General features: G+C 42.3%; 4 protein-coding genes across 5 annotated transcripts in view; all 4 read right to left on the bottom strand.

Annotated features, from left to right (window-relative positions):
• LOC118658047 (protocadherin alpha-C2) overlaps window positions 1-23028 on the bottom strand; it is a 164099-nt gene that overhangs the window by 68182 nt on the left and 72889 nt on the right. The gene's annotated exons all lie outside the window — the stretch shown is intronic.
• Window positions 1-23028, bottom strand: part of LOC118658050 (protocadherin alpha-10-like) — a 91191-nt gene that overhangs the window by 47680 nt on the left and 20483 nt on the right.
• On the bottom strand, window positions 3147-5615 carry PCDHAC1 (protocadherin alpha subfamily C, 1). The gene has a single exon (XM_036312927.1). The coding sequence runs from the start codon at window positions 5613-5615 to the stop codon at window positions 3147-3149; it is 2469 nt and encodes an 822-aa protein (XP_036168820.1).
• On the bottom strand, window positions 17546-19887 carry LOC118658052 (protocadherin alpha-13-like). The gene is given in 3 exon segments (XM_036312931.1): window positions 17546-17611; window positions 17613-17711; window positions 17713-19887. Coding segments are annotated over 3 exon segments (2340 nt in total).

The raw sequence follows: 23028 nt of genomic DNA on the forward strand, positions 1-23028 counted from the left end.
TTCTGAGTAGAGGTCTTTTACCTCTTTAGTTAAGTTTATTCCTAGGTAGCTTAATTTTTTTGGTGCAATGGTAAACGGGATTGTTTTTATAATCTCTCTTTCTGAAAGTTCACTATTGGTGTATAGAAATGCCTCGGATTTCTTGGCGTTAATTTTGTATCCTGCTACATTGCCAAATTCATGTATTAAGTCCAGTAGCTTTTTGATGGAGTCTCTAGGGTTTTGTATTATCAATAGGAAAGACATAAATATAAATGTTTTCATAAATTTTTTTTAAAGGGCAGGCCGGAACTCATTTTTTTAAAATATATTTTATTGATTTTTTACAGAGAGGAAGGGAGAGGGATAGAGATCCAGAAACATCGATGAGAGAGAAGCATTGATCAGCTGCCTCCTGCACACTCCCTACTGGGGATGTGCCCACAACCAAGGTACATGCCCTTGACCAGAATCAAACCTGGGACCCTTGAGTCTGCAGGTTGACGCTCTATCCACTGAACCAAACCGTTAGGGCCATAAGTTTCTTAAACTAATAGATTTAAGTATTTTAAACTAAAATAAGATAGAGCCCTAACCAGTTTGGCTCAGTGGATAGAGCATCAGCCTGTGGACTGAAGGGTCCCAGGTTTGATTCCAGACAAGGGCATGTACCTTGGTTGTGGGCACATCCCCAGTAGGGGGTGTGCAGGAGGCAGCTGATCAATAGTTCTAACTCTCTATCCTTCTCCCTTCCTTTCTGTAAAAAAATCAATAAAATACATTTTTTTAAAAATTAAAAATAAATAAAATAAGATAGAAAAGCTTAGAATTTGAACAGACTATAAACACATGAATCAATATGATTCTGTATGACTCAGGCACACATTAAAATTATTACTCCAGCTTTATAAAAGTTACTTTACCCATGTTTTAGCGCATCACACTTTCTTTATATATCAGGAAATATCCAACCCACAAAAATTATTGGCAGACAATGAACTGCTTAATAAGTGCAATATCAACAATGATGGAAAAGACTGTTCAACTGGATGAATGGGGTGACACAATATTCCTGCATGCATGAATAGTACATTTCTGTTACTTTATCACTCATGTTAGTAAAAATTTGGTCTTGGGAACAGCTATATTTTTCATTCTGAGTAGCTCTTTTTCCTTCTAACTTCCAGATCCTTTGGTTTTCTTATCACTTATATTACCTTTCGAATCTAGTCAAAATGTGTTTCTCAAACCATTCCTGACCCCCAAACTTCATAGACATTACTTGTATCCAAATCTCTATTTGTTACAGAAGCAATGAAATAAAAGGAATAAATGATGAGAGTTTATGCACAAAGTGCTTTAGTACTTGAAATATTAACATTTTATGCATCAATTTTTCCCTTTAAATTAATTGCATTTAATTTAAATTCACTGCAAATTTCACATGTAATGATGTGCATTCTTACTAATCACTTTGTTATCCACAGAATACAGCATTGAGGTTTTTCATGTTAGCTTTAGGATCATAAAATGCCTTTATGTTGTTTCATTATTATATAAAAATGATCTTTAAACAGTTAGGTATATATACACATGTAAAGTAAGTTAAAGTTTTGCCCTCTTTGCTGAACAGTGTTAACATCCAATTCATACATGCACAAATTTTTTATTCATTCAGCAAGTACTTACTAATCATATAATATGTGCTGGATTTTATTATATCTTGTGAGAATGTTAAATATTCAAAATTATAATGGTATAAATCTATTTTTGCAGTTAACATCATTATTTGAAGGAAAATAACATAACCCACTTTTCCCCTTATTACCTGGAATAGTAAAACAAGGATCTTCCATTCCCCCTAATTTCTGCACACCCTCCTTTCCTTCTATTCATGATTTCTGTGAGAAGTTAGAAAGAATATTGTAAAACTGCTAGCCCAATTGCTACCATTCCATTCAAAAAGTTTTGTCATGCCAAGAGGCACTAAGGATAAATGGAAGTATTTAAATAATTTAACATTCAAATATGGTATTTATTTATTTCTAAGTATATTGGCTTCTATAAATCCAAGTTGAATGGACTTTGAATGGTAAGTGCACCTTTGAAAACACCAGTTTTTGACATAACAATTACTCATCTTTCTTGTGAAATCCTGTATAATAAAAGGCTAATATGCAAATTGTCCCAGGAGTTTGACCAGGGGCAGGGCTGGCCCATCAACTGCCCACAGCCCCTCCCCCTGGCCAGCCTGGTCGGACCCCACCCGCACACGAATTTGTGCACCAGGCCTCTAGCATATAAATAAAACACACAAAAAAGTTGTCAAGTCCTATGCACAATGCCATCATCTTTCTATCAATACAAATAGCTGTTCTGAGACATGCTTATAATTTCTATGAACTCACTAATATTGTGTGGAGCTATTAGCTATGTTGTGAAGTATTGTTCTCAAAAAAAGACTGCTTTTCCAAAAAGGCACTCATGTAAAGGATGGCCTATGTTGCATTTTACTAGATGGTATGTCATTCAAGAATCAATTCAAATGCCATCTCTATCACAAAGCCTTCTCTGATTCCCTCCTCCATGCCCACATGTTCTCTCATGTTCTCTCTCTCCCTTCTTTGAACATCCATTGCAATTATTTTTACATCTTTTTAGGTTATCATCATTTTTACTCATCTATTGTAAAGTTTAAGTAAATGTCTCATCTTCCATGATATTAAGCTTGTACTATGCAAAAACTCACATACTTTTCATTCCCACTTTAGGTCTTACACATCTTTTACTCAGAGTAATTTTTGAATGAAGGGATATTTGCTTTAAGTAATTTCTTAAAGAAATTCCTAAAAGGAATGATTTAAAAACATTTCAGGTCATTTATTACCTATACTGGGCATTTTGGTGCTTTTTATTTTTAATTTTATATCTTCATGCTATATTACTTTTATTGTTCTTCAGTGGGTTTAATTTCTTACCCTTGTTTCTCAAAAATAAACTATAATCTCCTTGAGGTCAAGAACAGTCTTTTAATACTTTTATACTCCCAGAATTCTTAGCACAAGGAGTACTAAACAGGAGTGTTCAACTCAATGCATTAAATGTTGCCAAAGGATCATCTAATAAACATTTAAAAACATCTGCCAGTCATCTCCTGGCTAAGAAAATCAAATCCCACAAAATTTACTTACCATGGCATTGACATTTACGTGCTCTTTCCTATTCCGAATCTGAATACAGGATATTGGCAAGTTCAGTCCTACCCCAGTGGCCAGATTTCTCAGGTCAGCAGCACTGTACTCCCCACGCCATAGCAAACTGTTATTATCAAAACCAAGTCCCAGGGAGGCCCAATAGAGATAGGTCTGAGAAAGTCTCTCGACTGTAGTGACATCTATTGCGGCTGATGCCATGCAAGGATTCGAACTCACCGCCCTTCCATTCCTCAGCTCCTCTGGAGAGCAACAGCAGCTCTGAGAGCAATAACCTGGGCTCTGGCTCAATTTGATACACACAAAGAAAAGTAAGCACCCCAGAAACAAAAAGGAAATACAGGCCAGAGCAATTACTAAATACAGGTTCCGGGCAGAAAGGTGCCCTCCTGTTTCCCAGGCATCTTCAAAGTCTGGAAGGACCTGAGGAACAGAGTTGCTCAACAGCACACCCAGTGTGACAGAGGAGGAGAGTGGTGGGTCTCCATGGTCCCGAGCCACTACTACCACCCTCTGTTTCAGTGCATCAGTGGGAAGAACTAAGCGGGCAGTACGGAGCTCCCCCATGTTGGCTGAAATTCTGAAAAGGCTGGAGTCAGAAGCCTGGGAGATGTGGTAGGAAAGCCAGGCATTGGAGCCACTGTCTGCATCCTCTGCGACTACTTTTGTGACCAAGTGCCCAGTTCTGGCAGAGCGGGGCACGATTTCCACTGGGACGGTGCCATTTCTGGTCACAGGAAACAAGATGACGGGAGCATTGTCGTTCCTATCTACCACAAACAAGTTCACAGTCACGGTTGCACTTCGGGGAGGAATGCCCCCATCCCGGGCTCCCACTTGAAAGTGAACCTCCTTGAGCTGCTCAAAGTCAAAGGAAGTTTTGGCAGTGATCGCCCCGCTGGATGATTCTACTGCCACCCAGCTAGCGGCTGCCTGCCCTTCAGAGCTAATATCCAACAGCTCATAGAAGACAAGGCCATTGCTCCCTAAGTCTGGGTCCTGGGCAAACACGCGGCCTAGAGAGGCTCCCGGGCCATTGTTTTCAGCCACAAAAAGTTCCTGTTGGGGTTGAGAAAAGCTTGGTGCATTGTCATTCACATCAGCAACTGACACAGTCAGTGTCCTGCGGGTGCTAAGTGGTGGCGAGCCACAGTCTGAGGCGGTGATCAGGACCTGATATTCGCTGACCTGCTCCCGGTCCAGTGGCCCATCAGTGAGCAAACTGTAGTAATTGTCAAAAGAAGCCTTCAGCTTAAAAGGGCCTCCATTGGATATGCTACAAATGACCTTACCATTGGGACCAAGGTCCTCATCCCTTACACTGAGGAGGGCAATCACTGTGCCGGGGGCGGTGCCCTCGGAAACGGGGCTGGAGAGAGTCAGCAGGTTCACCTCCGGGGCGTGGTCGTTCACGTCAGTCACTTCCACCAGCAGTTTGGCGGTGCTGGCTAGACCGAAGGCGCCCTCATCCCTCGCCTCGATGTATGCCTCCAGCAGCGTTTCAGGAGGACCTAGCAAAGCTGCTACCCGCACCTCCCCATTTCTAGGGTGAACGTGAAAGTGATGTCGCAGCTTTGCCTGCGTGCTCCTGCTTAAGGAGTACCGGACTTCCCCATTGGAGCCTTCGTCCGGGTCCGAGGCCTGAACTCGGACTAACACGGTACCGTTGGGTACAGTCTCTGGCACCTTGGTGCGATATACCGTGCGCTCAAATACAGGTGCATTGTCGTTTGTGTCCACCACAATGATAGTGACCTGCGCGTCCCCGGAGCGTGCGGGCCGCCCGCGGTCGCGAGCGGTGAGCACCAGCCTGTGGGTGGCGCGTTCCTCGCGATCCAGAGCTTTCTCCAGAACCAACTCTGGGAATTCGCTGCCGTCTGCCCGCGACCCCATGTCCAGGCGGAAGTGCTGGCTGGGGCTCAGGCTGTAGCTGAGCACCGCGTTGCTTCCCTCATCGGCATCTTGGGCGCTGGGGAGGGTAAAACGGGCCCCCGGCGCCAGGAACTCGGGGATGTGCAGCTGCACGTCGCGGGCGGGGAAGAGAGGCGAGTTGTCGTTGATGTCCAGGACGTGGATGCGCATCTTGTGCAGCTCCAGCGGGTCCTCAAGCACCAGCTCATAGGTCAAGACGCAGGGGGCTTTGGCCCCGCAAAGCCGTTCGCGGTCCGCCGGCTCTCGGACCACCAAGCTACCGCTGGCCAGATCCACCCCGAAGTAGGGCCCGTCGTGGCTGGAAAGGAAGCGAAAGTTCCGCCAGGACAGAACCGCCGCTGACAGCCTCAGGTCCGCGGTGACATTGCCTACGGCCACGCCCCGCGGAGTCTCCTCCAACACTGAGTATTCGAGTTGTCCCGCGGCAGCGCCACAGGAGACCCACACACACAGAACCGCCACCCTCCAGCCCACCACCCTCCCTGTCGGCATCCTCGCTCCACCGGCGATGGCCCGGGACCATGCTCCGCACTCCCGGAGAGCACGGGCCGTGGTAAAGAGCAAGGGCCGCCGGCCGCCGCTCGGCTTGGAGGTGCAGAGACCGCCGACGTTCCGCCTTCTGGATGCCGGGGTTGCCCGGGACTGGCCGGCGGGGAGCAAGCCTGGCCAGAGCCGAGGCTTGGCAGCCGTCTGGGGAAGCGCAGCGGGCCGTGTGCGGAGGAGCGCAGCGCCGCCTAGGGGTGCAGAGACGAGGTAACCGGCCGAGGTGGGGAAGCGCCGTCCGGGTAACCTGCCCCCTGGGATCGCGCCCGGAACCCAGGCAGCGGGCGCCGGGCAGGCAAGGAAGACGCTCTGAGAACCTAACACAGCATCGCTTCATCGGTGTTTCCTAGGACACCGCCCCGGCCTTAGCCTCCACAAACTCCGCCCGAAGACAGCTTGTAACTAGGACTGAGCTCGGCTGGGCTTCTCTCGCCGACTGTCAGAGAGCGGAGCGTTCAGTCGGGGACCGCGGACCCCCTAATGCGCGCATGAGCGCGGAACTCGGAGAGGAACTTCCCCGCGGACATGATGAGCGGCGGAACCTTGACCGCGAACGAACACCCCTTCGAGACTTACGGAAACAGCAGCCCCGATCCTAGTGCTGTGGTGCAATCGTGCTGGATTCCCAGCCTCTCCGCTGCGGGTTAGTCTCTCCGGCACCTCCGCATAATCCCAGGAGCCCCCAAGATTTAAAGAGAGGCATCCAGCCAGGGGAACAGTGACCTCCCTAAAGCTTCCTCCGGACTCTCGCTTTGTGATGCACCAAAGTGGGAGAGTTCACGGCTTACGGTTTCTACGTTCAGCTTTTTTGCGGGTCAGCAGTTTCTCTTTCCCCAGGAGACCCTACTGGGAGTGTTTGCTAGCGCCCGGGAGGGAGCGGAGGTCAGGAACCAGTCAATATCCAGCATCAGAAATTCAGAAAGATGCACAACTCATTCCCAAACAGGACATGAGAAATGAGTGGGGAGAGGAAGTACTGAGATACTATCCAGAGTGTGACCAGGAAAGTACTCCATGAATATTTTGAAAACAGCAATGAGGCAGGGTAAGAACAGGCTAGATACCTATACTTTCTCCATCTTCTTTTTTTTCTTTTCATTTATTTTTTTATTTTAGAGAGAGAGGGAAAGAGGAAGGAAGAGAGAAAGAAACATTGATTTGTTGTTCCACTTATTCATGCATTCATTGGTTGATTCTAGTATGTGCCCTGACCCGGGATCAAACCCGCAACCTTGGCTTATCAGGAAGCCACTCCAAACCAGCTGAGCTACCCAGCAAGGGCCTTCCTCTTTGTTTTTAAGCCAGTCTTCTGCACAGAAATCCTAGTGTTCCGTTCTATTAAAAACGACTGTGAGCTTCAAGTAATACCTCCAAATTCTGCCTAGCTCCCTACAACCAGGGGCTTTCCCTGAGATGGAGGCGAGATGAAAAAACAGACTGACTTAAGTTACTGTTAAACACTGAATTCCTCAATTAAATCCTTCTTTTAATACAACTGCAGTATTCAAAGTCCTAAGAACCAAAATTTGAAAGACAAAAGCTGACTACAAATCAAGAATTGAAGCTTTCAGGGCATTCTATTTTCTGATCAGAAAACTGCCTGAATATTGTTAATTATTGAAACTGAATGCAGGATACATGGGGGTTAATTGCATCATTCTCTCCACTCTAGTGTATGTTTGAATATTTCTAAAATAACTTTTTAATTGATGATTAAAACGGCGGGGGTGGGGGAGACCAATCACCTCCCTGGAACATCACAAACTCATCTCTTATCGCTTCCAAGGAAGAAGAGCAGGCTGCAATACCAGGTAATATAAGCAGTAAATGCCCCTGTCTAATTTTTCTTTCTAAATTAAGGAACCAAAAACTCATCAAGTCTTGGATAAAATTAAAGCAGGAAGCATGTGAGCCCGTTGAAGGGTTAGGTAGAGTCATAGGTATAGCCATCTTTGGGGATCTTCATTAGGATGCGAAATAACTGATACAAATTAAATTTATTCTTCACTAAATTTCAGGACCAAAACTAATTGCCTGCTTCAATTTGTAGACAATTAGTGCCAGAGGTTATGATTTGCATTTCCTTATTTTAATTTAATGCTGCTAACCAAGCTAACCTGTTTTGGGGTGAATGGTTATAATTTTCACTTTTCCCTTAGCATTAGGTGAAATACACCTGGAGAAGATGTACTCAACTTCTGGAAGGCCCCAACTTTTAGCATTCAAGCTCCCAGTTATACTGGGTTTAGGAACTCTGAGCTGTATTAGGGTAGTATGTATGTGGGGGCGGGGGAGGGGGATTAGGAAGAGGGGAGAAGGAAAAACTCGTCTTGACAAATGCTCTTTCCCCTTCACACACTTCTCAGACTTTGGGCTTCCCTTTTTCTCACTTCTCTAAACTGGCACTGGTGTCTAATTTCAAAGATTTAATTTGTGCCAAAAATAAGAGGATAGCACTCACCTAGTGGAATTTGTTCCACCATCTGCCTCCATATGTTTAGGCATAACTGTGATTTGTGGGAAAGCAATATTTACTCAAATACAATGGAATTTGTGGGAAAGAAATATTTAGGAAATATTTGGAAATCCCATAGATGAGAAAGTCTCAAAAATTTTTCCTTTTGTATAAGATGACTAGGTAAACACTAAAATCATGAATTAACAAAATATTTCTTTAGCAGAACCTTTCCTTTCTGACATATCATTTTGCCATTTTATGACATTATCCATAGTTTCTCATAATTGAGGCATTTTTAATTTTTTAATTAGGTACAAGTACAACTTTAAGTGGACTTGATGCAAAAACACAGTCCTGATTTCTGCTTGGGCTCTATTGCCAAGATTATTATAATAAAGCTCTCCCACCAAACTTGGCCTTAAACTGTAAGTTCAAAAGATTTCTAGGCATATGCATAAACTCCTGTTAGACATCTTGAGGTCAAACAAACAAACAAAAACAGTAAATCTATACTCACTGAAGAGTTTGTCAGCAAAAGAATATTATACTTTAAGTAAAATTTCTTAGTGCTTAAGATGACTCCCTGGGAGTATATTGTGTACTTATGAAAACTAAAGGATACGACATCACAAATTTTAATCTAATAAAATAGCTTAATGAAGTTTCCAAAACAAATCCAACAGAGTGGGAATTCTTTGTATCACTGTGTCATTCTTTTTTTTACTTGAACCCTTGACCAATGACACAGTACTACATAATTTCTTTCTCAGATTTCTAGTGCTAAGGAACTAGTTTCTCTCCATGACAGAGCCCCATATACTAGTAAAATGTCTTGGATCTTTCTTCATGAATCTTCACTCTAATTAATTCTATGCTGTATTTACTTGGTCTAATCACATAATATATTTTACCTACATCCAAATTTCATATTCCTTTATATAATCATGTGCCAATTTTTTTAAATTACCTTTTTCTAAAAATATTTTTCCATTTCATCTTTAAAGTGTAACCCTCAGAACTTAAAGTCATACTCCAGGTTGGTCAAATCAGATCCAAGAAGAGGCGATCTAGTTCATTGATTTTAAATAGCACATATCAAGTAATGGAGTCTAAAGTTGCACCTGGGCCCTGGCCAGTGTGGCTCAGTTGGTGGGCATTATCCTGTGCATCAAAAGGTTGATGATTCCATTCCCAATTAGGGCACATGCCCAGGGTTTCAAGCTTGATTGTGGTAAGGGGTGTACAGGGGGGCAGCTAATCAATGTTTCTCTCCCTCTCCCTCCACTCTCTCTAAAAATCAATTAAAAAGTCAATCACTTTTAAAATTTTATTGATTTTTAGAGAGAGAATGGAAGAGTGAGAGAAAGACATCGATGTGTAAGAGAAACATTGTCGATTGCCTCTTGCAGGCACTCTGACTAGGGGTCAAACCTGAAACCTGGGCATGTGCCGTGACCTGGAATGGAACCTGCCACCTTTTGGTGGATGGGAAGATGCTCTCACCAACTGAGCCAGCCAGGGCTGCATCTGGTTCTTAAACAGTTACATCACATACTTTTTTATGATGGATTGAAAACTAAAATAAACACCCATTTTTTTCTAGATACTACTAAACCACACATCGAAAAGTCCTAGACTTTTATACTTACATTTTTTTTTACTTAAATTTGTTTAATGCCTGGTCTAATCACATAATATATTTTACCTACATCCAAATTTCATATTCCTACATATTTGGTAAGCAGTCACACTAGATGTTCTTCTGAGCTACAGATGAAATTTTTCATCAAGTGTGGCTGAAAAGAAAGGCCTGCAATTACCACCAACCAACCTACCTGACATCAGTTTATTAGATGGTGTCTAACCTGAAATAAAAATTTGACAAAGATACTAACAGTCTTCAAAAATGAATCTATGCAAATCTCATATAATAGTTTCCAAAAATGCTAAACAAAATATTGCCAGGTCACAATTATGATAGATGCTTAAAAGAAATTTGATAAATGAACAACATAAACTGATGAACAAAAACAGATCCAGAGACAGAGAAGCATCAATCAGACTGTCAAACCTCAGAGGGAAGGGGAGGGTGGGGGTAAGGGGGAGAGATCAACCAAAGGACTTGTATGCATGCATATAAGCCTAACCAATGGACACAGACACCAGGGGGGTGAGGGCATGAGTGGCGAGAGGGCAATGGGGAGATAAGGACACATATGTAATACCTTAATCTATAAAGGAAATTTTAAATAAAAGAAATTTGATAAGAATTTGGCAAACATCACAAAACAATGGTCATCTTCATTTTAAGCAGTAAAACACCAGAATTATTCCCATCAAAAGTCATGAACATAATGCAGGACACTTCAGGTCACACTTATTATTCAATACTGACTTGGATACCCTAGTCAAAACAAGATAAGGAAATGTGTGTGTATTTTAGAAAAGAGAATAAAATATATTGTTAGATGATAAATTTATAGGTAATATAATTTCCTACTCATAAAATCACAGAGAATTACAAAAAATAATTAAAATTAAAAAGAGTTCAATGAGATGGTTACCTTAAAAATAAAAAACCTAGCTTTCATACATACCTGCAATAACTAGACAAAAAGTGGGATTTCTACCAATCATGGACAAATGAAAATGGAGATTTTAATGTCTCTCCTTCTCCATGAAACCAACCAAAAATAATAAAAAGTACAGCCAAGCCCTAACTGGTTTGGCTCAGTGGATAGAGTGTCAGCCTTTGGACTGAAGGGTCCTGTGTTCAATTCTGGTCTAGGGCACATGCCTGGGTTGTGGGCTCAATCCCCAGTAGGGGGTGTGCAGGAGGCCAATCAATTATTCTCTCTCATCATTGATGTTTCTATTTCTCTCTCCCTCTCCCTTCCTCTCTGAAATCAATAAAAACATATTTTTTAAACTTTGCAGCTGTGCCCTAGCCAGTTTGGCTCAGTGCATAGAGCATCAGCCTGTGGATTGAAGGATCCCATGTTTGAGTCCAGTCAAGGGCACATGCCTGGGTTGTGGACTCAATCCCCATGGTGGGGCATGCAGAAGGCAGCTGATTAATGATTCTCTCTCATCATTGATGTTCCTATCTCTTTCTCCCTCTCCCTTCCTCTCTGAATTCAATAAAAAATATGTATTCTTAAACAAAATTACAGCCTAAGTGCCCATCAGTAGATGAATGGATTAGAAAACTGTGGTTTATCTACACGATGGAATACTATGCTGCTGTAAAAAAGAAGGAACTCTTACCATTTGCAACGGCATGGATGGAACTGGAGAGCATTATGCTAAGTGAAATAAGCCAGTCAATGAAGGAAAAATACCACATGATCTCACTCATTCATGGATAATAAAGACCATTATAAACTTATGAACAATAATAGATACAGAGGCAGAGCTGCCTCAACCTGATTGTCAAACTGCAGCGGGAAGGCCAGGGAGGGTTGGGGGGCAGGAGGGAGGGGGTAAGAGATCAACCGAAGGACTTGTATGCATGCATATAAGCATAACCAATGGACATAAGACACTGGGGGGTAGGGGTGGCCAGGGGATTGTCAAGGGCAGGGGGAAAAAAGGACACATATGTAATACCCTTTGTAATACTTTAAGCAATAAAACAATTAAAAAATTTTAATTAAAAACAGTAAAAAAATTAATTAATTAAATAAATAAAACTTTGCAGATGTACTCTAATCTTGCTTTTAAAAAAAGAATACTTTAGAAGGAATCAATAGCAGGTTAGATAAAGCAGAGGATCAAGTCAGCAATTTGGAAGACAGTGTAGCAAAAAACACCCAATCAGAACAGCAAAAAGAAAAAAGAATTTTTAAAAATGAGGATAGCTTAAGGGACCTCTGGGATATTGTCAAGCATAAAAACATCCACATCCTGAAGGAGAAGAGAGACACCAAGGGATTGAGAACCTGTTTGAAGAAATAATGACTGAAAACTTTCCTAACCTGGTGAAGAAAAAAGACACACAAGTCCAGGAAGCACAGAGTCCTAAACAAGATGAACCCAAAAAGGCCCACACCAAGACACATCATAATTAAAATGGCAATTGTTAATGACAAAGATAGAATCTTAAAAGCATCATGAAAAAGACAGTTAATTACAAGGGAGCTCCTATAAGACTGTCAGCTGATTTCTTAACAGAAACATTTCAAGTCAGAAGGGATTGACATGAAATATTCAAAGTGATAAAAAGCAAAAACCTACAATCAACACTACTCTACCCAGCAAGACTATTACTTATTATTTAAAAATTGAATGTGAAATAAAGCTCTTCCCAGACAAGAAAACGCTAAGAGAGTTCATTACCACCAGCCCAGCATTACAAAAAATGTTAAAGGGTCTTTCTTAAGAAAAAGAAAGAAAGAAAAGAGAGGAATATAGTTATAAAGAATAAAGTGGTACAAATACACTGTATCTACAATTATTTAACTTAGCCTTTCCTTTGAGTATTATATTATAAGAATTTTAATATGTCATTGACATGCCTGTCAATCTTTTCCTTTGTGATTTCATCTGCTACTTCAAACCTTAGAGAATTGTAATCTCTGTGGATTTTTCTTAGTTTCAATCAAGTACAATGTCTCTTCCACACCTCCTTTTCTCATCCTTTCCTTGAACTTTGCTTTAAATATTGTTTGTTTTAGATATACCTCAAGGCAGATTTACTTTTAAGCCTCAATCTCTTGTTTATATCACACATATAAAGGATTCAGACAAGGGGTAATCATATTTTAATTTATGAGGATTTATGAGTAAAGGTTATAGAAATTATGCTTGTTCAACTTTGACATTGAATCAGCTTATTGGTGTGGGTGAGGAGATTGGCAAACTTTAAAAGACTTAAAGTAGATGAAAGGATAGATACTATTCACCAACTGTTCTTCATTTCTGTTAAGAGTTAAAGGAAATGTATATACTAGGGTAAGAACAACTTAGGTTTGAAAATATAGAATTGTTCACAGTTATCAGAATTAATATATTGAGTTCTATTATGAAGAGAGACTGAAAGAAGAATTAAGTTGATCTTGCCTAGATTGCAAAATTACAGACTCTGTAATGATTTTAAATATTTATATAGCATTTTGTAGTTTACAAAACAATTTCCCATAATTATTTCATCTGATTCTCACAGCAGCCATGTGAAGTAGGCATATATCCACTTAAGGATGAGGAAACTGACTTACTGAATTTCCAAGTTACAAAGTTGTACAACTTGCTCTCTTTTAAAAATGTTTTTTATGGGACATAAGGAAGGCCAAGAGACATATGAAAACATGCTCAAAGTCACTAATCATCTGAGAGATGCAAATCAAAATGACAAGGAGGTACCGTCTCACACTGGTCAGAATGGCTATCATCAATGAGTCAGCAGATGACAAGTGCTGGAGAGGATGTGGAGGAAAAGGAACCCTCCTTCACTGCTGGTGGGAATGCAGACTGTGGAGAACAGTATGTAGTTTCTTCAAAAAACTAAAAATGGAACTCCCATCTGACCCAGTAATCCCACTTCTAGGAATATATCCCAAGAAACCAGAAACACCAATCAGAAAGGATATATGCACCCCTATGTTCATAGCAGCACAATTTACAATAGCTAAGATTTGGAATCAGCCTAAGTGCCCATCAGCAGATGAGTGGATTAAAAAACTTTGGCACATCTATGCAATGGAATACTATGCTGTAATAAAAAGGAAGGAACTCCTACCATTCGAAACAGCATGGATGGAGCTGAAGAGCATTATGCTAAGTGAAATAAGTCAGTCAGAGAAAGATAAATATCACATGATCTCACTCATTTGTGGACTATAATGAACAACATAAACTGATGAACAAAAACAGATCCAGAGGCATAGAAGCATTTTTCAGATGCTCAAACCTCAGAGGGAAGGTAGGGGAGGGGGGGGGTAAGGGGAAGAGATCAACCAAAGAACTTGTATGCATGCATATAAGCCTAACCAATGGACACAGACACCAGGGGAGTGAGGGCATGAGTGGGGGGGGGGGGCAATGGGAGGATAAGGACACATATGTAATACCTTAATCAATAAAGAATAAGAATAAGGCCGAAACCGGTTTGGCTCAGTGGATAGAGCGTCGGCCTGCGGACTGAGGGGTCCCAGGTTCGATTCCGGTCAAGGGCATGTACCTGGGTTGCAGGCACATCCCTGGTGGGAGATGTGCGGGAGGCAGCTGATCGATGTTTCTCTCTCATCGATGTTTCTAACTCTCTATCTCTCTCCCTTCCTCTCTGTGAAAAATCAATAAAATATATTTTTAAAAAAAGAATAAGAATAAGAATAAGAATAATAAAAGAATAAAGTGGTAATAAATACATACCTATCAATAATTACTAAAATGTAAATGGGCCGAAACCGGTTTGGCTCAGTGGATAGAGCGTCGGCCTGCGGACTGAAGGGTCCCAGGTTCGATTCCGGTCAAGGGCATGTACCTGGGTTGTGGGCACATCCCCAGTGGGAGATGTGCAGGAGGCAGCTAATCGATGTTTCTCTCTCATCGATGTTTCTAACTCTCTATCTCTCTCCCTTCCTCTCTGTAAAAAATCAATAAAATATATTTTAAAAAAATAAAAATAAAATGTAAATGGGTTATATTCTCCAATCAAATGACATGGATAGGCTGAATGAATAAGAAAAGAAGACCTATATATATGCTGTCTATAGGAGACCTATCTCAGAATGAAAGACTGAAAGTAAGTGGGTAGAAAAAGATATTTCATGCAAACGGAAATGGAAAAAAAAGCTGGGGTAGCAATACCTATATCAGACAAAATAGACTTTAAAACAAAGACTATAAGAGAGAAAGAATGACATTACATAATAAAAGGACCAATCCAACAAGAGGATAAATAACCCTTGTAAATATTTATGTACCCAACATAGAAGCACCTAAATATATAAGGCATATCTTGGACATAAAAGAGAGAGTAACAGTAATACAGTCATAGAAGTATATTGTAACACCCCACTGACCTCAATGAATAAATCTTTCAGGCAGAAAATCAACAAGAAAAAACAGTCTTAAAGGACACACTAGACCATATAAATTCAATTGACCTTTTCAGAGTATTTCACCCCAAAGCTACAGAATATACATTATTTCCAGGTGCACCTAGAACATTTTCTAGAATAGACCTCATGTTAGGACACAAAACAAGTCTCAATAAATTTAAGAAGATTAAAATCATGTAAAGCATTTTCTCCTACCACAATGATATAAAACTAGAAGTCAATTACAAAAAAAAACCCTGAAAAACACACAAACACACGGAGGCTAAATAACATGTTACTAAACAATAAATGGGTTAACATTCATTTCTTTTTTAAAAGAAATAAAAAGATACCTTGAGACAAATGGAAATGAAAAAGCAACAACCCAAAATCTGTGAACCCCAGCAACAGCAGTCCTATGAGGGAAATTCATAGCATGACAGGCCAACCTCAAGAAATAAGAAAATTTACACCTAAGGGAATGATATAACTTTACACCTAAAAGAACTAGAAAGAACGACAAACAAAGCCCAAAGGAAATATAAGAAAATAGTAAAGATAAGAATGGAAATAAATTAAATAGAATCTTAAAAAATTACAAAAGAGCAATGAAAACAAGAGCTGGTTCTTTGAAAAGATAAACTAGATTGATAAACATTTAACCAGACTCATCAAGAAGAAAAAAAGAGAGGTCCCAAATAAATAAGATGATATATGAAAGAGAAGAAGTAAAACGAACACCACATAAATACAAAGGATTATAAGAAAATATTACAAATAACTATATGCCAACAAATTGGACAATAGGGAAGGAATGGACAAACTCCTAGAAACATACAATTTTCCAAAACTGAATCCAGAGTAAACAGAAAATCTAAACAGACCAATTACAACTCACAAAATCGAAGCTGTACTTAAAAAAAACTCCCAACAAACAAAAGTCTTATGGTACATATATATAAAGAAATACTACCCAGTCATCAGAAAAGACATTTACAACAACATGGATGGATCTTGAGAATATCATGACCTCGCTCATATATGGAACCCAATGAACAAAATAAACTGTTGAACAAAATAGATCCAAAGACATAGAAACATGGAATAGACTGTGGTATCTCAGATGGAAGGCGGGGGAGGGTGAGTAGGTGGAAAGAGATCAACCAAAGAACTTGTATACATATATGAATAACCTATGTACACAGACAGTAGGGTGGTTAAGGCCTGGGGTAGGGGTTGGGGGCGAGCTAGAAGAGGTCAATGGTGGGGGGGGTGGTGAAAGAAGGGGCATATTCAATACTTTCAACAATAAAGATATTTTTAAAGATGTAAAATACATGTAGAATTGAAATAAGTGACAATAGCAGCATATGGGTTGGGAAGTTGGCAAGTGCATTATCCAGGTTTTTAAAAAAGTACATAATTTTCCATGACTTGTATTATTTATCCAATCTATAAAAAGCCAGTGGCCAGAAGGAGGGAACGACCAAATGAGCGCTCCCATTAGGTGCATTGAGGGGTCTTACACAATTTCTCGTGCTGAGCCTCTAGTAATAATAATAAAATTTTATGGTGGTGACATGCTTATACATGTGCCAATGAAATGTGAAAGGAAAATCACATCAGATATGAAAACCTGACAGGGAAATGCAGATGTGCCTAGAGGAAAACGCAGAGGGACCAACACAAGGCTTTTTGGGTTTATGGTTTTGGTTTTTTAATATATTTTTATTGATTTCAGAAAGGAAGGGAGAGGAAGAGAGAGTGTTGGAAACATCAATGATGAGAAAGAATCATTGATCAGTGGCCTCCCGCAGGCCCCCTACTGGAGATCAAGCCCGAAACGCGGGCATGTGCCCTTGACTGGAATCAAAGCCTGGACCTTTCAGTCCACAGGCTGATGCTCTATCCACTGAGCCAACCCAGCTAGGGCAAGGCTTTTTGCTTTTTAATGCACCTCTTAAAAAGACGTTTATATAAAAAGTTTTTATGCTCTTTAAAATAAAGCATGTATGTGGGTATATTGTAAATGTTTTAAATAGATTTAAATTTTTAAAATTGTGGTTAGCTTCATTTAAATGTTTTCTAAATGCTTAAGTATTCACAATATGTTGTTTCTTACAAATGCTCACACACTCAATATTTACCAACTATTAAGAATACAACAAAAACTGTTTTTGACTTAGGATTTCTGACTAAAGAATAAACTCATATGTCAATAACACTCATTAAATACCATGACGACGACCAGAAAATTTAAAGATTAACCTTAAAGCAAAAACTGTGAGGAAGAGGGAAATAGAAAGACAACTTTACATATGAACTCACCTCTTTCAATTGTTCTAAATCTGCTTCTTTTTCAGCTGTTCCCTCTGAAGAAATCAGACAAGGAGGTAGGCTGGGACTGAAGGCCATGAGGTCCGTCTTGGGCGGCCCCTCCCCAGAGCACGCCCTCTGCCGCCTCTGCTGTGAGTAAGACCAGCTCCCCACCGCGCTGGAGCACACCAGCACGGGCTTCCCCCGCCCGCACCCGCTCTCGGTGGGGGGGCGCCGAGCACCGCAGAGCTAGGTATAGAATCAGCGTGAGCACCAGCAGGCTGGACACCGCGCAGATGGCGATGATCAGGTACACGTTCACGTCCAACAGCGCCACCTCTGGGCCCGCGACCCCCGCCAACATTCCTGACGAGGCTTTAGGCGCCTGGGCGCTGTCCACCAGCGACAGCAGCACAGTGGCCGTGACCGCCAGCGCCGGCTCGCCATGGTCCTTCACCAGCACCAGCAGGCGCTGGCGCGGAGAGTCCGCCTCGTCCAGGGCGCGCGTCGTGCTGATCTCGCCCGTGTACAGCCCCACGCGGAACGGGCTGCGCGCACCACCCGCCGCCGGCAGCAGCTCATACGACAGCCACGCGTTGTAGCCCGAGTCCCCGTCCACCGCTCGCACCTTCGCCACCACGTGGCCCGCGCCCACAGACCGCGACACCAGTTCAGACAGGGCGCGGCCCTCCCCGCCCGCCCCAGGCGGCAGCAGCGCGGGCGCGTTGTCGTTCTCGTCCAGCACGAACACCCGCAGCGTCACGGTGCTGCCCAGAGGAGGCTCGCCCGCGTCGCGCGCGCTCACCTGGAACTGCAGCAGCTCCAGCTCCTCGTGGTCCAGAGGCTGCAGCGCGGACACCTGGCCGCTCCCCGCGTGCACCGACACGTAGCTCGACAGCGCGCGCTCGCCCACCCGCCGCTCCACCAGCGAGTAGGACACCCGCGCGTTCTCCTGCGCGTCCGAGTCCCGCGCCGACACCGTGAAGATGTGGCGGCCGGGCGGGTTGTTCTCCTTCACGAACACCGTGTACTCGGGCTGCGCGAACACCGGCGCGTTGTCGTTCACGTCGGCCACCTCCACGGACACGCTGGCTGTGGACGACAGAGAAGGCGAGCCCCCGTCCCGCGCTGTCACCACCAACTCGTAGTGTGACACCTTCTCGCGGTCCAGGGCGCTGTCCAGAACCAGTGAATAGTAATTCTTGAATGTGGACACCAGCTTAAAGGGGACATGCGGTGTTAATAAGCAGGTCACCTGCCCGTTAGTGCCAGAGTCACGGTCGGACACGCTGACCAAGGCAATGACGGTGCCCACCTGAGCATCCTCTGGCACCGGGAGTGACAGAGAAGTGATAGCAACTTCTGGAGCGTTATCATTTATGTCTAGTATTTCCACCAAAATGGTACAATGACCCGCCAGGGGAATATTCCCCTGGTCAACTGCCTCAACGGATATTTCATAAAATTTCTCTTCTTCAAAATCCAGCTTACCTTTGGTCCTAATTTCTCCACTGTTGGGATTTATGATAAATGCGTTCAATACTGCAGGCGACACAGGCCTTCTAAATGAGTAGATTATATCTCCATTTATCCCATCATCAGGATCTGTGGCATTTAGCTTGAACACTAATGTTCCATTAAATGCGTTCTCTAAAACTTTCACCTTGTAAATGAATTTGTCAAATTCTGGGGCGTTGTCATTCACATCCAGAACTGTGATCAGCAGCTGAACTGTGCCGGTCAGCTCGGGTTTACCTCCATCAGTGGCTGTCAATAATAACCTATGTTCCTGAATTTCCTCTCTGTCCAATGATTTCCTCAACACAAGTGATAACGAAGACGTTTGTTGACGGTTATGTTGTGTGTCCAAAGCGAAATAATCGCTGGCATCCATTCGGTAGGTCAAAGCGGAGTTTACTCCAACATCTGCATCGGAAGCGCCATCTAGTGGAAACCGAGTTTCCGGAGGTCTAGATTCTGCAATGATTATTCTTTTCTTATTTTCAGGAAACACGGGCGGATTGTCGTTAATGTCCTTCACCTCCACCTCCACGTGGAAAACCTGCAGCGGCCTCTCCACCACCACCTCCAGGTGGATGCTGCACTCCAGGCTCCGCCCGCACAGCTCCTCGCGGTCGATCCGAGAATTCACAAACAAAATGCCATTCTGCAGATTTACCTCCAGGAGGTCCCCGCGGCCTTTGGACGCCACCCGGAACAGGCGGGGCACCAGCTCCGCCAGCTCCAGCCCCAGGTCCTGCGCGATGCGGCCCACGAAGGTGCCGTGCTTGGCTTCCTCGGGGACCGAGTAGTGGACCTGGCCGCTCCCCGCCTTCCAGGCTGCGAGGAGCAAAAGCGAGAACAGCAAACGTCGGGTTCCTGGGCCTCCTCGCCGGGAAAACAGCATGGTACCCTCAAAAGGCTTCAGAAATATCTGAAGGATATAGAATACCTTACCTCAAACGGACTCTCAAGGTCCAATTATACGGCCTTCTATCGTGGGAGAATTCGCTAGAGGTTTTCCACTATATGCCCAATTTTCTGCAGGAGGAGGAAGCGGAGGCGCGTTCTCAGAGGAAACGTTCTCAGTGAAGAGCGACACCATGCGCACGAATGTGTAAGTGTAAAATGATTCTGTCTTCATAGTTCCCATTTTGGTAGGGTATTTTGTTTTTGTTTTTGTTTTACCTTTTGTGAGGTTTTTCACTGCAGATAGGTAACTGTTTTTCTTTCCAAAAGCAGTAAATCACTGTATTCTGCTCAGCATTGGTTGTTCATTGAAAAATGGTTGATGAGTTCCTTTTTTCATAAGTATATTTTTGCATGTGTAAAACTTCCATGCAGAATTTTAAGAGGGGGAGTATTGTACATTGAGTTTTGAAAATCAGCCTCTACTTCTGTGAAGCTTTGTAGGTTTTGGTGAGAATGTTCTTTTCCTGTAATATTTTTTGAGATCTGCTCAACACTACAGCCATGGACTCCAAATGGAAATATAACCAATCCCATAATAAAACGTATGAACATGGAAAATAACCATAAGTAATAAACCAGATTTTAAATAAATACATCATGTTTATAAATTACCCCAAATATGACTGTGAAATGTGACTAAAATATTTGTATTTTAAGTAAGTGTCCAGTGTGTGTAGGCGTTTACATGTGAATGTGTATGTGTGCATAAACACAACATTTTAGGCCATTTAGATATAACAATGCTTTAAAGTTCTGGATTCTCTTTGTATAAAACATGCCAATAATTAGCATGCCAAGAATTATGTATTTGGCAGAATATAAATTACTTATCAATAGGTTAAACCTCCCTTCCCCATCTTACACCATCACTGGAGGAAATCTTACTATCATTTAAATTGACTGATTTTCCAAGCAACAACAGGTTGACACAGATGTTAACAAAAGGAAGAGAGGAAGGGAATATTACCTTAACCTATTGCTATAACTAACATTACCAGGCCCCAAGTTCCAGGCCAAGTAGTGCTATGAAAAATATGGAATAGCTCCAATAATTCTCTTGCCTGTTCTGTGCAAACTGCAGGAAATAATAGTTGAGATCATTTCTGTATTTTTGTTCCACTCTGAAAACTTGAGTAATGTATTTGGTATTCTCTTATCTTCATCTTTATCTTCCTCTCCTGCTCCCTGACTTTTATTAACATAGCTTTATTGTTTTAAGATATTTTTTTATTGAGTTTTAGAGAGAGGGGGAGAAGGAGAAACATCAATCGGATGCCTCCTGGATGCCCCCTACCAGCGATCAAACCAGCAACCAGGGCATGTGCCATGACTAGGCATTGGACCAGCAAGCTTTTGGGTGCATGAGATGATGCCCAGTCAACTGAGCCACACTGGCCAGGGCAACATAGCTTTTCTCTTACAATGAGAATAACCCCTTGATTCTTTCTAATTGTTCTTGTTTATCAGGCCCTAACTTGTCTCACTTACCTTTCTACCTAAGCTAGATTCCATAGTCAATCATTTAAAACATACCCTTCCAGACACTCACCTACTTATACTATTACACCTCTAATATTTTCTCTTTTTTTCACTTCATTCATTTACTTTATCCTTTAGATAATAATGAATGAAACAGTAAAACCACATGCAGAATAAAAAAACACATTTATTATTAAGCCCAATGTCCATTCCTAATACTTCTTTTTCTGTATATTTTAACATACCAATAAAATGATTTGCTAATATCAATTACAATAAATTAGTAGCAAGATAATTTCGAGTCCGTGTTTTTTGTTTTTATAGGATAAATACAAAAATTATTTAATCAACTCTAATGTTTTCTTTAGCTTCCAGCACACAGCCTAACTACCCATTTTCTTCATATCAAGCTTCTCAGTATAAGATAGTCATTTAGTCATGAGACTTTATTCTCTATAGGTTTACTCTCACTTTTACTTCAATTGGGCCCTCAGATGAGTGCATAATTAACTATTCCCAGACGCCTACAAAGATTCCTCCATATTCTTTTCCCTCTTGTCTCAAATTCTCAACCTCTTTCCCACCAACTGGTTCTCAGATGATTTACCCAAAGTAATAAGTCATCAATATGAACTCAATGTCTCTCTTCTTATATCAACACTAGAGGCCCAGTGCACGAAATTTGTGCACGGCAGGGGGGGGGTGCCTCAGCCCAGCCTGCACCCTCTCCAATCTGGGACCCCTTGGGGAATGTCTGACTGCTGGTTTAGGCCCAATCGGGATCGGGCCTAAACTGGCAGTCAGACATCCCTCTCACAATCCAGGACTGCTGGCTCCTAACCACTTGCCTGCCTGGCTACCTGATTGCCTGCCTGGCTACCTAACCGCTTCTGCCTGCCAGCCTGATTGCCCCTTAACTGCTCCCTTGATGGCTTGATTGATGCCTAACTGCTCCCCTGCTGGCCTGATCACCCCCAACTGCTTTCCCCTGCTGGCCCAATCACCCCCAACTGCCCTCCCCTGCTGGCCTGTTTGCCCCCAACTTCCCTCCACTGCTGGCCTGGTCATCCCCAACTGCCCCCTCCCCTGCTGGCCTGATCACCCACACTGCCCTCTCCTGCCGGCCATCTTGTGGTGGCCATCTTGTGATGACGTCGCATGTGGCAACACCTAGGCTTTTATTATATAGGATAGTTTCATAAACGATATGATGTTTTAATCACTTTTGAGTCGAACTCTCTTATATTTTAATCTGGTTGCCTACTTTGAAATAAAGAATGTTTTTAGCCCATTCATACTGAGGTTCAAAGGGTCATGACCAGAGGTCCAAGAATGGGTTTCAGCATGGGTCCTGCAATATTATGCCAAATGGTATGCTGTGTAATTGTAAGGGGAGAATGGCCACATGTGACTTTTGTTGGATTCCCAAAGAGGTCAATGATTCCATCACCCTGCATGTAGCTAAGAACCAGTGAATTAGAAAAATGACCTAGCAATAAATGATCTTTGCTAGAAACTTCACGTGTGATACCAAATGGAAAGATAATTTCACAGACATTAGAAATAAAGCATTAAAAGATAGAAAATGTAAAAGGTG

This window comes from Myotis myotis, unplaced genomic scaffold (assembly GCF_014108235.1).
Source record: "Myotis myotis isolate mMyoMyo1 unplaced genomic scaffold, mMyoMyo1.p scaffold_m19_p_6, whole genome shotgun sequence".
Lineage (NCBI taxonomy): Eukaryota > Metazoa > Chordata > Mammalia > Chiroptera > Vespertilionidae > Myotis > Myotis myotis.